This window comes from Anopheles coluzzii, chromosome 2, assembly GCF_943734685.1.
Source record: "Anopheles coluzzii chromosome 2, AcolN3, whole genome shotgun sequence".
In the NCBI taxonomy this organism is placed as follows: domain Eukaryota; kingdom Metazoa; phylum Arthropoda; class Insecta; order Diptera; family Culicidae; genus Anopheles; species Anopheles coluzzii.
Window position 1 is genome coordinate 51,627,507 of NC_064670.1, and position 14,149 is coordinate 51,641,655.

The following is a 14,149-nucleotide window of genomic DNA, read 5'->3' on the forward strand; positions in this document are numbered from 1 at the left end:
CAACAAACGAAGGATCATCCCTCGGTGGGTAGGTACAGTACCCGACATTTCCGATTCCGAGTTCAAAGTTCTCGCTTCTTGGCTGATCGTGCTGCAGATGTACCATGGGGATGTTTGTGTCAGGAACACGTGTTATCACACCTCATCTCGTTTTCGGGCAGAACCTTCTTATCGCTTTCTCTTTCGCTCGACGCTTATCATGGTGCTGCATGTCTGGATCTTGCGTTGGGAATGGTTCTGCTTGCGAGAGAAGATTCATCCTCTCGATAAACAATGAGTTAGGTTCACTGTTTTCTCAACCAGCCTCGCAAACGTGAATGAGGAATGTAATGTCGAAGGTCTTTGGCCTGATAGACCGTGGTTCGCGTTAGGGTAGGTACTCACACGGCCAGAGTGATGTGTAACGCGTGTAGCGTGCGTCCATCGCTGTACACGTGTGCTAAGACTCTCCCAGTTGCGTCGGTTGTCGGTTTCTTTCCCTCGCAGCAATTTCGAGTGCGTTGTGCGGACGTGTGTTGAATGAAATGTTAAAACAACCTTGCGTTTGTTTTTACAACATGATACACAACGTTTTACGTGCGTTTGCTTGCTCTAATCCATTTCCGACTCTTGATTGAAGCTTGCAGCAGTTTCTGTTTTTCTATCAGATTTTTTTCCATCCTTTATCAGCCACATCGCGACGATGCTTCATCTTCCCTTTATCTTCAATGTTGGGGTATTGCATGCTAAGGGTTTTTGAGGTTAAAATGTTGTAGTTAGTTTTTTTTGTTGAAAAAGGTTGCCCTTGTTCTATAAACCTTGGATTTGGGCTTATCTTGCCTAGATTTAGGGCGATAGTGGGAATGACCGAAAGTGCTTCGCCAGTAAAAGAACATCTAAGCTTGGGGGACTTGAGCTAAAATTTAATAAGAGAAGTGGCACCGTAATGAGACAGGGGAGAAAAAAAAACCGAGATGCGTCCCCTGTACAGGAACATAAAACATTAACAGCCACTGGAAATTTGTCACGCTCTTGACACCTTCGCCTATGGTAAAGATGAAATGGGAAGGGAGTGGGATGAAGGAAAGATAATAAAAATCATACCGATCCTCCCGCTGCTGAATTTCCGGCCTGTTTTCCAGAGTGTTATCTTACACCGAGTGCTAGCATTGCTGAGGTTCTAGATGCTAGTTCGTGGTATTTTTTTTCTTCTAGCGTTTCATCTAAACAGACACTGTTGGTAGGTAGCCACAGACCCCCAGCAAACTCATAAAATGTAGTTTCAGGCGCATCGAACAAATGAGGCCCAGTTTCTTGGAAGATTTTATTGTGCGATAGTTGGAGTAGGCAATGTTTATTTATTTTTTTTTTTACAAGAACACAAACCTATCGATTCAGTAAAAATGAAATAATGAGTATGAACGAATGACGCTAGACTAACGAACATGCGCTTCTAGCTGCAGCGGGTATTTGTGTATAGCTATTTGTGGCTAGGATAAAATTGATGATTTAAACTTACGTGCTTTTAGAGTCGCTAGAAATCGTTTGAAATTCATCAAATAAGATGCCATTTATTTAAAATAGTCAAATATTAATGATTGATACACACAAAAAGGTTTAAAAAAGGGATATAAAGTCTCGAAAGCCTGTAGAGGCCGGCATGTCCGCATAGGACGTTATGCCAAATAGAAAAAGAAGACATACAAAAAGGACAGTTCTTTCTCGCCCCGATGGCAGCACTTTTCCTTTCTTATATTTTTCATCATGCATTTTGTTGCTATGTTTAAGAATTTGAAAATCCTATGAATATGAACATCCTCTACATGATGAGTGAGAGTTATAGATTTTCATTCCATGCCGATCACTGTTCTATGACATCCTAATAGGTATTACGATCAATTAATAGTACTTCAAAATGAATAGAATGAATAAACACAACATGTAATGAGATATAAGAGATATGTCTCATCTGCTATTCTAGTCACATGAGTGCTTATAAAAGGAAAAACAGAAAAAGAGCAGGACTGGCTCGGGTGATCTTCACCATCTTTTATTTCGCAATGCGTAACGCACGACGCACTAAGAAAAAGAAACGCACCAAACAAAACATTCCCCTAATCGCTGGCAACGCAATAGGATATGCATAACACGAGGGTCCTATTTTTAAGATCACACACATTTCACTAACTGCCACACCGTGGGCATCGCTTTTTACTAACTTTCTCCGCCGAGAAGCAAAGAGCAAGAACCGACAGTGTGCGCATCCCGCGATGAAAAATTTGCGTTCGTATTTCTAACGGGGCGCGGCAGTGCAGCTACAAATTCAACGCCGACTCCAGAGATGTAGATGTCTAGACAGAGGATCACGCGGTGTGGAGCAAACGAAATCAAAACAAAACAAAACCGCATTATTTCTTTGCCAGCGAATAGCTGGGGCGAAAATTGCACCTAACGATTAAAAGCGAAGCTGCCAGCGCAGGGGAATGCGCAAGCCGTCTCGGTTGCCCTTTCCTTAGGTAAATCGTTCAACGAACACATTTTGAGTGTCAAAAAAAAAAAGTGCATTCAACTTAGGGCGATGCATTTTCCTGTCCGTTCGATATTGAATTGACTTGGTCCCCAAAATCGAGTAGCTTCCGTTGGCGTCTATTCGACTTGAGGTTCTTGCATGCATCCACCATATATTGCTTTGGTACACGCATTCCAACGCTCGTTGCAGTTCATCCATGCATCTCCGAACGGTGCATCCGAAAGTCCGAAAGTCGTCTCGACTGAAGTCAGCTGTTTGTTGGGTGCGAGCGGGAGCGTTGACACACCTATAGTGGTGCATGAACGTGGTGCCCAAAACCCGACAGTCGGTCACTTTCAGTCGGAATGGCAGACGCGCGGCCAGTCTTATGCGCGCGTCGATCGGTTGGGGATCGGAGCAGCGTATCGTTCGGACCGGCTAGAACTCACCGTGCGCGCGCGGTATGCGGCGGCGACGAAATGGACGAGTTATTTTTAAGGCCGCGATCGAAGTGGCGCACACATTTGCCGGCTGAAAATAATTTCAAGAGACACTTCGTGCGTTATTGTTGGTGCTGCTGCACATTCCTGGTCGTCTGCGACCCGGTAGCAGATACTACGCTAGGCCCACGAGGGGTGGGACATACTGTATGTTGCACAGGATGGACCTGGGTTGGAGCACCCTTGAGTTTTTGGGGTTTCGATTGGTCCCAGGCGTATTTGGAGGTTGTGTACGCGCTCCCTACGCAATAAACGGTAACGAGACGGACAATTGCGTAGTCTAATAGATTTACGGTTCGGATGTTGCTAGGTAGATTTTGGGGTGCGACGATCTTTGAAATGGGTCGTGGGGAAGATTTTGTGCGTATGTTGACATCTCTGAGTCTGAGAAAAGTAATATGAAAATATAAGAATAGGTTTTTACAGCAACAGCAACATGTAAGTCTAAAATGTTAATAATAACATGTAGATTTTTTTATTGATTAGAAATGATCCATCTTCATAGTTTGTCAAACATTTAATGTATTTTTGTAAACATTCTTGAGCATAACATATCTTAGAATTTAAATAATTATTTCTGAATATATGGCTCATCAACATAATGATATTTATCAGATATTTACAAACTGAATGCATCCAATGGATACTCTTTTTTGTAAGATTTAACAAAAAATCAAACTGCCTTAAAACACAAAGGACCATTACGTCTGGCACAATCGCTCTATGACATCATCAAGTGTTGTTGCAACAAACGTGAACAAACACGAACAAACCGAATTGATTTAACAGCAGTAGATCTTCATTCGCTCTTAATCTATCTGGCCAGCCTTTTGCCACAATTCAGAATGCAGTCTGCAAGGGAAATAGATAGCTGGATAGCAACGAGAGGTGAAGCTGTGAATGATGAGAGATGTGTAACGAATGCTTAAGTGCAGCAGTACCCAAAAATAGCTTCATCTACCCTATCCGTTCGACGGGTTTGTGGTATGGGGTAGTTTTCAAGAGCATCGCGAAAGTAGATGTCCATCCGGTCGGTTCCATTTGCGGTGACATCCAACAGTCGGGCAGTTTGGCGACCAGATGTGGTGCTGTGAGAGAGTGTTAGTGTTGTAGGATTGCCATTAACAAGCTTGCTAATTTAACAACCGAATACGATTGTCTGAAGGTTTGGCATCATTGACACAACGAGATCGAACACAGATGTCCTCGGTTGAGTCACGAACCCTGTGAGCTAGCTCGAGAGAGAAAAAAAGACATCTATTAATCATACGACGCAGGGCATCGGAAGACACACACAAAAATCGTTCGAAACCGGAAGTGGTTCTCATTGCATCTTCTCCTTCTTTTTGAGTTTCAATTTTAAAATCGCGTAGGATTCTGACTCGCTGTTGTGGATCACAGCACAGCTATAGCCCCTCTGTTTCTGTTAGACCGACTAGACATAAAGATACAGACAACAAACACAAGGCAACGCTAAGAAAACAAGCAAAACTGAGAGAAGGTTACAAACGTAGAGGGTAAGAGGAAATCGGGAGACGAATGAAGATGAATGTTTTAAAATCCCGTGCAAAATATCGCTAAAATTAGCCACATCAAACGCTGATCCTACGTCCCTGGCATCGGACCGGGCCCGGTGCAGTCTCCACTTCTAGGCCCGTGGGGTCCTAGTGGTCTACGCCAACCGCCGCTTCGTTGCGTTCCATTTGCTCACGTCTGGATCGGTGTGCAATGTTCGTGATGTACACATATGTTTCGTGATGCAGTTATGGCACATTGGGTGAACCAATGGTACTAGCCAGAGTTGGTGCGTGCGTGCATTGCGGGTATGATGTTCACGCGACTCGGCAGCGGACAGCACTCGGTCAGCTGTTTGCGGTATTGCAGATGAATCACGTTATGCAGCACTTCCGCTGCGCAACGTTTCAAGTTTTACTTTGCCCGCAGAAAGGGGGAGGAATAGGGCTTTTTGGTTGTGCTTCAGTTGCGACGTGAAGGAGTGAATGTCTAGCTTCTATGTCAATGTCAGGGATAAAGCATAACTTAAAGATCAATGGCGCTTATTCAAGATACGATGTTTGCATATCTGTTGCAGAATTAATTTTGTAAAACACACTTTAAATTGGGGAAACATTGTGTAGGGAAAACTACCCTTCCGTGCTTATGTCTTCTGTGATCCATGTAGTAAATGGAGCGTTTAATATTAGCACCATGCGCTGTTGGTTTTATGGTTTTGAAGCATAGCGAATGGTGTTTTCTCGTAATGATGCATATCATTCCATTTCTAGATCACAAAATGTTATGAAATATTGATATTTTAAATGAATTGTCCTGTCGCTGTAATAATAAAATTGCCAACTGTTTTCTCTTTAACTGTGTGCTAGAATATACACTAAAAATCGTTTTCAATCATCCTTAACACGTCAATATAGCATTTAAAATCAATTGCCTATAATCATTTTCAATTACCACGATTATGACATATTCTTCACAAATAACCATTTTTACGCAATCTTCCAATGAACGTACACTTTTTTTTGCCATCAAAAGTTCGTTCACCGTAGTACTGAGATTGCGTAATGTTTCACATGAGCTGTAGAATCTTATGCCAAACCATCCTATTAACGTCAAGTAAATAAAAACAACAACAAAAAAAGCGAACAGAAACAAAATTGTCACCCCAAACATGATGCTGGGCGTGATATTTTAAGGCAGCACTGTGACATACAAACATTACCGCCACCATCCATTGGGGTACCACCGTAGCAGAAAGGTTACGACCATGCGTACATAAGGCTCGCTAAACAGAAGGGCATTTAAATTTTTCGCAATTTGCAGCTTCAGTGTTCTGTTCTGGTATCGTTGCAGTTGCAGGAAAAATGACTTTTCCATCCCAAAGTATAGCGGCACAGCCACATGACCACAAAACACTCTGTCAGCCGCATAAAAGATGGATGAGAGCATCGTTGAACTCTGTGCGAACAGGAGAACCCTCTATGCAGTCGTACTGGGCGAATCTTCTGAGTACGGTGTTCGGTTTTCCATGCAGTTTGGGGGAGGGAAACGGTGGCAAAGGAGGGTACACGCACCAAGCAACACGTACGCAAACGTGTACGCACGTAATGCGCGTGCTGTCGCCCATCGTCGTCATAGTCATACGTCTCGTCATGTCAATCGTGGACCACAGGGCGTGAGTGCAGCTTGGCACTGATGCAACGGGAGTGCGAGGGATGGTGGAATGCGCATAGGGGATGATCTTAAAAATTGTCTCATGCGCGGCTTGTGCGGAAGAAATAAATGTACGCTTCGCCCGAGACCCGCGTCCCGAGCACAGAGTGTGGCGGAATGAAAGAGAGACAGCGAGAGGGTGTTGGCGCTATTCCTAGACGTTAATGAACGGAAGCAAACGGCAAACACGGTATGCGGCGGTATGGATGTTTAAACACCGTCGGCGCAAGAGGGAAACAAACCCCCAGCAAAGATTTTTCATCTTGTGCACGGTCGTGGTATGGCATGCTACAGGGTGGTACGTTTATGTTCCAGCGTGCCGACGGTGGATGGATGGAAAGGGGGAAACCAAACGCAAAGTAGACAAACGCAGCCACGCGTGTGCGTACGTGGATGCAACGGGACAGACGGCATGCGATGATCGTTAGTGTGGTCTGCTGCTGCCGTTGCTACTTCTGCTAGGTTATGCGCCACCCGCTGGAAGGTGTTATATGATGTGGGTATTCCCTTTTCATTCTTTCTTATTTTCTCGTTCACTCAATCGCTTGCCGCTTCCGCCTCGCGTAGGATTGCCTGCGATCGGACAAAGTACAGCCGGGAGGTGGAAAATTGTTCGTTTGTTAGGAAGGAAAATGCAACAGTACACGCATCCCTTCGGAAAGAGACTTTACTTTCATTTGCCTCCCTTCGATTAACTTTTCCTACCAGTCTGCGAGTGTGTGTTCTGTACGTGTACCACTCCACAATGCTGAAACGTTTGTTGAAGAAAATGTTCTTGGAAATGTTTGGTATGGTATGGAAAATAATTTGAATTAGGGTGACGATTGCTAGAAATGTGGTTTTAATTGTTGACTGATCAGCTCTCCCGGAAATGGTTGTAAAGTCTAGCCAATCTATGCGAGTGGTTCCAACGCTTCGGTAAAAAATGAGGGAAAGAATCTTCACTCAATTCTTCATAAGAATGCGCCGCTAAACGTTGCATATATAGTTTTGAAGGAACAAGGAAATAAATGCTGGAAATGCTGACTTCATGCTGTAACTTTAAATACGAAAATACGTCTGAGGATGTCCTCTTGTAGCAATTTCCATCTATTGTTTTGAATATGGAGACTAAGAATTGATAAAAGCTGTTATACTAAAATACTCATCTCCTGTTTTTGTAATGAGTAAGCAGTTTAGTGGGAATCTTTTGATGAGTAAATGTTTTTCCATTAAAATGAACTTTATATCAGATTAGAAAGTTTTACTGCAATGATGATAAAAGTAAATGGCAGAAAACAGCAGCGAGTAGCGAGCAGTAGGATTGCAACACGTTTGCATCTAGAAATAGAAAACGGAGAAAATGCTAAAATAAGTATTCCCTCGTTGTGTTTCAGCTTCATTTTGTCCGCAGGCACGTGAACATTTGCATTGTTCGTTGCTTGGGTTTACTGTTTCTCCCCTCTGGCACGAACAGCCAGAACATACAGAACCTTCGGCCGATGTTTCCTTCCGATACAGCATTCCATTTTTATCCATTTCCCCTAACCATGTTTTGCCGGTGTGCTTCAATTTGGCCGGCTTTGAATCCGGCGGCTTAGGGCTCAAATCAAGCTGCTTGCAACGTCCGGTCAATGAACGCTGAGTCAGCTGCAAAGGAATTTGATTGCCAATTTGAGTGTAAGGCAGGAAATTGTTGGAATGCATGCGAGAATGCAACTTGGAGGATTTCACAGTGTTTTAAAAGTTAAAATTAATGCACGATATTTTTTCTTCCATTTACAGGGATCGTAAAAGTGACGTAAACCAGCAACGGTGTTGAATGTAAACTACCTTCGATGATGAATGAATAAGAATGGATCAATCAAAGGAAAAACTATTGAACGAGACGATCCTTTCGGATGCGTCTAGTTGCGACAGGCTGATGGATGGGTTCGTGAGGCTGCCGGCAGACGTTGACGAGACGGAAGATGTGACGGAAGCGCGAGACACCGTCGACAATGTATGCGGTGGTGGTTTGATGAACATGTCGTACGTTCCGACCAATCCAGACAATCCCGAATATGCGGCCATTTTTAAGCCAGACCAACTGGTGCCGGATTTCATTCTCGGCCAACCGCATCACTGTTCGACACCGAAGAAAAACGGTCGACCCGTGTCGATGTACGAGCCGTGGACACAGTCGCAACCATTCCGATCTCTGCCAGCGGATGTACTCCACAAGACGACGAAACTAATCGACATTGAGTTTGAAACGGAAGCAGCAGCCGTCGCTGCGGCTGCCTCCAGGTCTTGCTGGGAGGCGGAAGATGCTGACGAGTTCATTACCACGCTGGATGAGTCCGCCATCCTGGACATTGAATCTTACGAGGATTTGAATCACATCTACAGCCAGCCAGGCGTGGGAATGGGCTACAACAATAATAATAACAATGACAGCTTGAAGCCTCAAAAGCTAGTTGTAGCTGCCGACGTTCATCATCATCAGCAACTGCAGCAGCCGGCCCAGCAACACTACCATCCGCTGCCACACGTGTTTGAATATCCCGCACACGATCAAACCGCCGAGCAACGGTACGAGGAGATTGAAATTTACGCCACGGTAAAGAAAAAACCACGCGAACGAACGCCTCAGTCCGCGATCGATCGCACGATCGCGATAGACACGCAGGCGCTTCTGCTCGCCCCAGGCGGTGCCGGTGCCCCGATGCAAAAGTTGCCCAAAATTATGAACACCTCGTGCTATGGCGAACTGCACGGATTCGGTGTCGTACCGATGGTGACCGGCGGATGGAACGAACCGGGCGCAATCGTGAAGAGCAACGAGAATCTGCTCGATTCGGCCAAGGCACTGTCGATGAACAGTTCCTTCATCGATGAGTCGGGAAATAGCTCGCTGTACGAACCAAACTCGATGAACTCGTCGTTTGACTTTGCCCGGTACGGGACAAGCGAGAAGACGCGCGTACGCTGGTGGGACGATTTTACAGAGGAAACGGAAGCCGAGCTGCAGGACATTGCGGAAAAAGGTAGGTTCTTCAATTCATAGTTACTATACATAAAAAAGGCACATACTAGGGAACAATTTCCAAACATATTGCCCAAAAATATACTTCAATTTATAATTGAATACCAAATCGACATTTCCGTCATAATATGCACACGCTCTATTACTATCAAACCATTATAGGCCGTTTTCACATCTTCGATTTACAGTTCTTGATAACAGTGAGGGCCATAAATATCGTACGTGCACGATGCTCTCGGTACACATTTGTCCATTAATCAGTTCGTTTGCACCGACCGGCGCCTGCAGCGTCGAGGGCAGACGATACGTCATTAGCGAAGCGCCGAGGGGATACTTCTATTGCAAATAAAATGGTTTCGCTTGTAAATTTAACCATCGCGCATGGAACAACACCGACGACGTTCGATTGGTTTTTGCTGAAGTAAAACAAAATCAAGGCTAGTCAACCGGTACGGCAAAAGACGTGTTATCACCCTCCACTTCACAAATACTTCTCCGTCGGTGCATTTGATGTTGGTTTGGGTTGGGTGGTGCAAATATAAACGAGTCCAATCTCTGCACAAACCTTTCGATTAGCCGTCGCTGCAAATTCCCACCGCTATGGCGGGTTGTAAAAGCCTAAAGTTTGAAATGTCACCGAAAAGCCAACAGCCAGAATGGTGTGTCTACGAGCTGCGTATTTCAGCTTATCTTAATCGGTTTTCGTTAGATCATCATCGCCGTTTAGAAACCCGGCTCTAGGCAAACGAAGTAACACCAGCACACGGGTAACACTGGCGTAACGCCGTTACGCTCCACTGACCGGGCAGCGTGATCAGGTATGGATATTAGCCTAACAAAGCCGCCACGAGTTGACATCATGCTTTGGTCGGTGGTTAGAAAAGTGGGCAATAGTCACCGGCACCGGCTGGTGCGCGTGGGTGTTGCCTCTTCCGTGACAAGTGTGAACTCCTCGCCACCGGTACGTCATAAAGCTAAAAATGTAAATTTGTCGTCTCGAACTTTTCTGTGCGCGTGTGAAACCATCTCCCGAAATGGGCACAGGCGTACCGTGAGCCGTGGGTGCGAAATGGTTTGCGAAAACACTGAACTCATCGATATGCGTATGGCTAGAGAGAGAGAGAGAGAGAGAGAGCAAGAACGAGGGGTTTTGATTCGTATGCAAAATTTCAGTACGACTGTGGCGAGGTGCTCCTCTGAGGTTACTCGAACCGAAGAACGCCACCGCTGGCTTTGTAGCCTCGTAATTTGTCGTTGTTCTTCTTTTGCGCTGGAATTTGAAATGTAATCCTCGCCCGAGAAGAAACTAGTTAGAAAAGAGCAAATGGCAACGTAAACAAACAAATAAAGATAGGTATGGAAATGCAACTGCGATTCTTCAGAAGGGATGAATGAGTAACTGCTGCACGGAGGATGGATGGAGGAGATTTGCGCAACAGCGTGTCCATACGAAAATCACAACAGTTTAGCAAAGTTTAATTGTGATGATGGGGGTAGTGCTGGCGGTGGTCTAATAAATTTATGATAAGTCTCTTGAAATGGAAATTTGTCACCGCGAAAAAGATGGAGGAAATTAAAAGCTCCGTCTGCTAAGTTGTTGATTCGCCCACGTTACCAAAACGTGAGGTTGAGATGGAATGGGGAGAAGATTGAAGTTTACTGGTGGAGATAGAGTAATCTTGTCATAATTAACTCGTTTAGATTTCTTTTAGCTGTGTTTAAATTATGAGCTGTCGAATTTAATTTAAACTACATTTTAATTAGTACCTATTGTTACTTGTTATTATTATCAAACTAATTTACAATGAAGTGAGTAATTCTGCGGAAAAGTTGATTATAAAGAATTAGCAAAGTGCGTGTTCATAGTTTTGCGAAACAAAAAATATCTGGGACCAGCTGTTTCATGCCCTCAGGTGTGTCGATCCCCGACAAACCTCCAGCTCACACAAACACTTGATGGTAGACGACGCCGCTTGGCTCAGCAAAATGATAACCAAAGCATGTGTTGTGTTATTCTATTTTTTGCAATCGCTCCTGCATTATCACTTGATGTTTCCAGGCGCCCCAATGTTTTTGCGGAGCTTGCGTGAGTGGCTGTGTGTTATCATGAGCCAATACTACCGCAGCAACCTCCGTTTGACGAAGCTGTACCGCATTAGTATGCGTTAGCGCGTTTGGCGAATATTTAACACACATCGATACCCGTCGCCGCCGTGTGCGTTGTAGGCTGATTGAGGTACCGATGGGTAAAAAAAGAACGTTGTATTTTCGCTGGGCAGCGCGTGCATGAAAGTGTGCGTTAGAGGGACGTGGTACACCCGCGCCCGTTTGTTAGGAGTAGGCGCCGGTTCGCGTGTGTATGCATTGAACAGCGACTATCGATGGTACGGGCCCCAGCAGTATAGGCTGGATCGTCGTGGTCTTCGTCATCTCGCACGCTTGTCGTCCGCTTGACAGGTGGTGACAAGTGTTTAGTGTTTTGCCAGCGCGTTCCCGACCGAGAGGCTAGACCGTGACCGCTAGTTGGCGCCTCGCGTTGGTTGAATAAATGTCGCTTTTTTCGCGCAGTGTGTCCGTGTGTTTCGAACGATTGCAATTGCCTACAGAAGTGATCCACAAAATGGGCAACAAAATGTGTTGAAGCACGATTTGTCACGATCGAAGGCTACGTTTTGTTGCGGCCCAGTAAGATTAGAACGTGCTCGTTTCCCGTTCCTGGTGACGAACGGTGTAGAATTGAGTTAGTTACAGCTGGGAATTGTCAAAGCCGTATAGCGAAAAATCGAAAAAGCGCCCATTGTTTTTTTGTATTTTGTCTGTGGCCGTGTCAGTGCTTTATTGTTAAGTGATTCACTCGATTAGTGTCCTCCTTTCTGAAAATTACGTGTAAAAATAATCTCCCTCGAGTGCTGTGATAATAGCGTTACCGCGTGTGTTACTTCGAAGATAACGTCATAGTGCGGGGGTCGACAATCCGGTCCCCAATGCAGCGGAATGTTTCGAAAGTCGCGTCGGATAAGGATGGGAACGCGCACGGTAGCAGGTGGCGGCGTGGATTATGATGGCGGCACGAGATCGGTATTCGGTAAATATGCTGTTACTATCTACAATTTTCAACCCTCATGCCGTGCGTAACTTCCTAGATTCCCTCCGCCCCGGGTGCGTCGTTCTGGCTTATCAATTTACGAGTACGGAACTGTTGTATGTATGCCGGTTCGAGCTGTGTGTATGTTTAGAGGTCGCTGGAATTGGTTGTGTAAATTGATGGGAGGCAAACAATGTAGCGAGATGAGAAAAGGGGTACAACATCTATCTGCCAGTGGCCGTGGGATGAATGACAATATTGCGTGTTTATGAATGAAATACGTGTCCAGGCGCGTGTAGTTATCGCGGGTAGAACTGTCTGCGTGCTGGATTGAGGTTACTTATTGATTCTGGTTTATGCTGCGGCCTATTGGCACGTGTGACGATTCAGAGCCACCGAGGGAAGATTCTTCATTTGATAGTTTGTTGTGTTTGTTTTGTTGAAAATGAACCTTAACTGACAAAACGGCTTGTTTACTCCAGAAATTTGATATTTTAAATTAAATTACTTTTATGCTCTATTAGCAATGTTGTAGCCAAAGTACATTGCTTGGAATGGTTTGCAGTTGTATGTTTTGTGTAATGAATTCTGCCACATAACTGCATTGTTGAGAATGCTTTCCATTGTACGGTTCTTTCGATTTTGTTATAAAGCGTTTCAGACTATTCAAGGTCCCCTGTTTCATCCCGTTTTCTTTCACATTTATTTTTTTTTCTTCATTCAAAAACAAGACAAGAAAAACAAAACAGAACAGTGGAATGATGATTGGGGAGCAAAAACGGACCGATCGTTCACTAGTGCGTCCTTCAAACCATGGGATTCACTTTCACTTGTACTTACTTGCCCGTTGCAGTAGTGCAGTGGCGGTTAATATGTACTTTTTGTTGTCGTCATTATCTTCGTTATCATCATCATCGGCAGCATAATCATTATTATCATTCCATTAAGCCACGAGCTTCGTTCCGGTACGCGGGAAGGTGCTACATGATTTTGCTATTTATATTTTGTTGTGAAAATTAGGCTGATCTTTTTTGCCACTTTTAGCAGTTTCACCGGGGATGCGGTTTTTTTGTTACACTATTTGTACAAAGCTGAGTGCATGCGGAAAATAAAACAACAGCCAAAATGATCTTCATTGCTGAAAGGCATTCTCCACTCATCGACAGGCGAGCCCTCTGCGGGCCAAGGCCTTTGTGTGCACTGCACCGATGGCTGGGAGTGAGAAAATTGAATTTTTCAAACTGCCAACCAAAGGCACACAGGCCACGGAAAAGGGAATAAAAAATGGTTAATAATATAAGTGAGAAAAAAGGAAAACCAAAAACAACACACCATTTATAATGAGTCTCCGTTGCAGCGAGATAATCATCGTAGGTAGTGCAGAAGCAGGCAGCGCAGTTTGACGATGATGGTAGCGAGCATAATTAGAGCTGCCATACGTTCGTACCATTCCTACCGCAATGCACTATGATTCTACATTGTCATTGCATCTTGTGCGGGTTCCGACGGGGGAAGGGAATGCTTTTGTGCTAGGAATTTAAGATTTCCACTGTGTCCTTTTGAGAATATTATTTTTCTCTCCACTGTGGGCATGCAATCAGGTCCCCTGTTGGTAGGAAAACTTCTGGGGGCCATGAGTAGCGAGCAACTCGCGGAGATTGGCAATTTCGGTTGACGCCTTGGTGTAATCAAGGTCCTCGGTTAACCTTTTCTGATGTTCCTTACCCCGTATGCCGGCCGATTGTCTTGCTGCCCAGGCTTTGTGATACCCGGTGCACTTGCGTGTGTGCCCAGGGATTGATGGCAGACGGGCACAAGCGCGGGGAGCTTGCATCGGTGATGAT

At 44.8% G+C, this 14,149-nt stretch overlaps 2 protein-coding genes across 5 annotated transcripts in view; one reads left to right on the forward strand and one right to left on the reverse strand.

Moving 5' to 3' along the window:
- LOC120947329 (protein TANC2) overlaps positions 1-14,149 on the forward strand; it is a 117,955-nt gene that overhangs the window by 5,455 nt on the left and 98,351 nt on the right. For 2 of the 4 annotated variants that reach the window (XM_040362551.2, XM_040362552.2), the window contains exon 2: positions 7,978-9,221. In XM_040362551.2, the coding sequence (XP_040218485.2) occupies positions 8,048-9,221 (1,174 nt within the window). In that variant the 5' untranslated portion in view covers positions 7,978-8,047. Of the gene's footprint in view, positions 1-7,977; positions 9,222-11,659; positions 12,306-14,149 lie in introns of those variants that run through there. The other 2 variants (XM_049606601.1, XM_040362554.2) reach the window with 2 other exon arrangements.
- Positions 11,505-14,149, reverse strand: part of LOC120953716 (tyrosine-protein phosphatase 10D) — a 144,863-nt gene continuing 142,218 nt past the window's right edge. Inside the window, exon 14 of the mRNA XM_049606603.1 lies at positions 11,505-11,650. Within this exon, the coding sequence (XP_049462560.1) occupies positions 11,520-11,650 (131 nt within the window). The 3' untranslated portion in view covers positions 11,505-11,519. The remainder of the gene's footprint in view (positions 11,651-14,149) is intronic.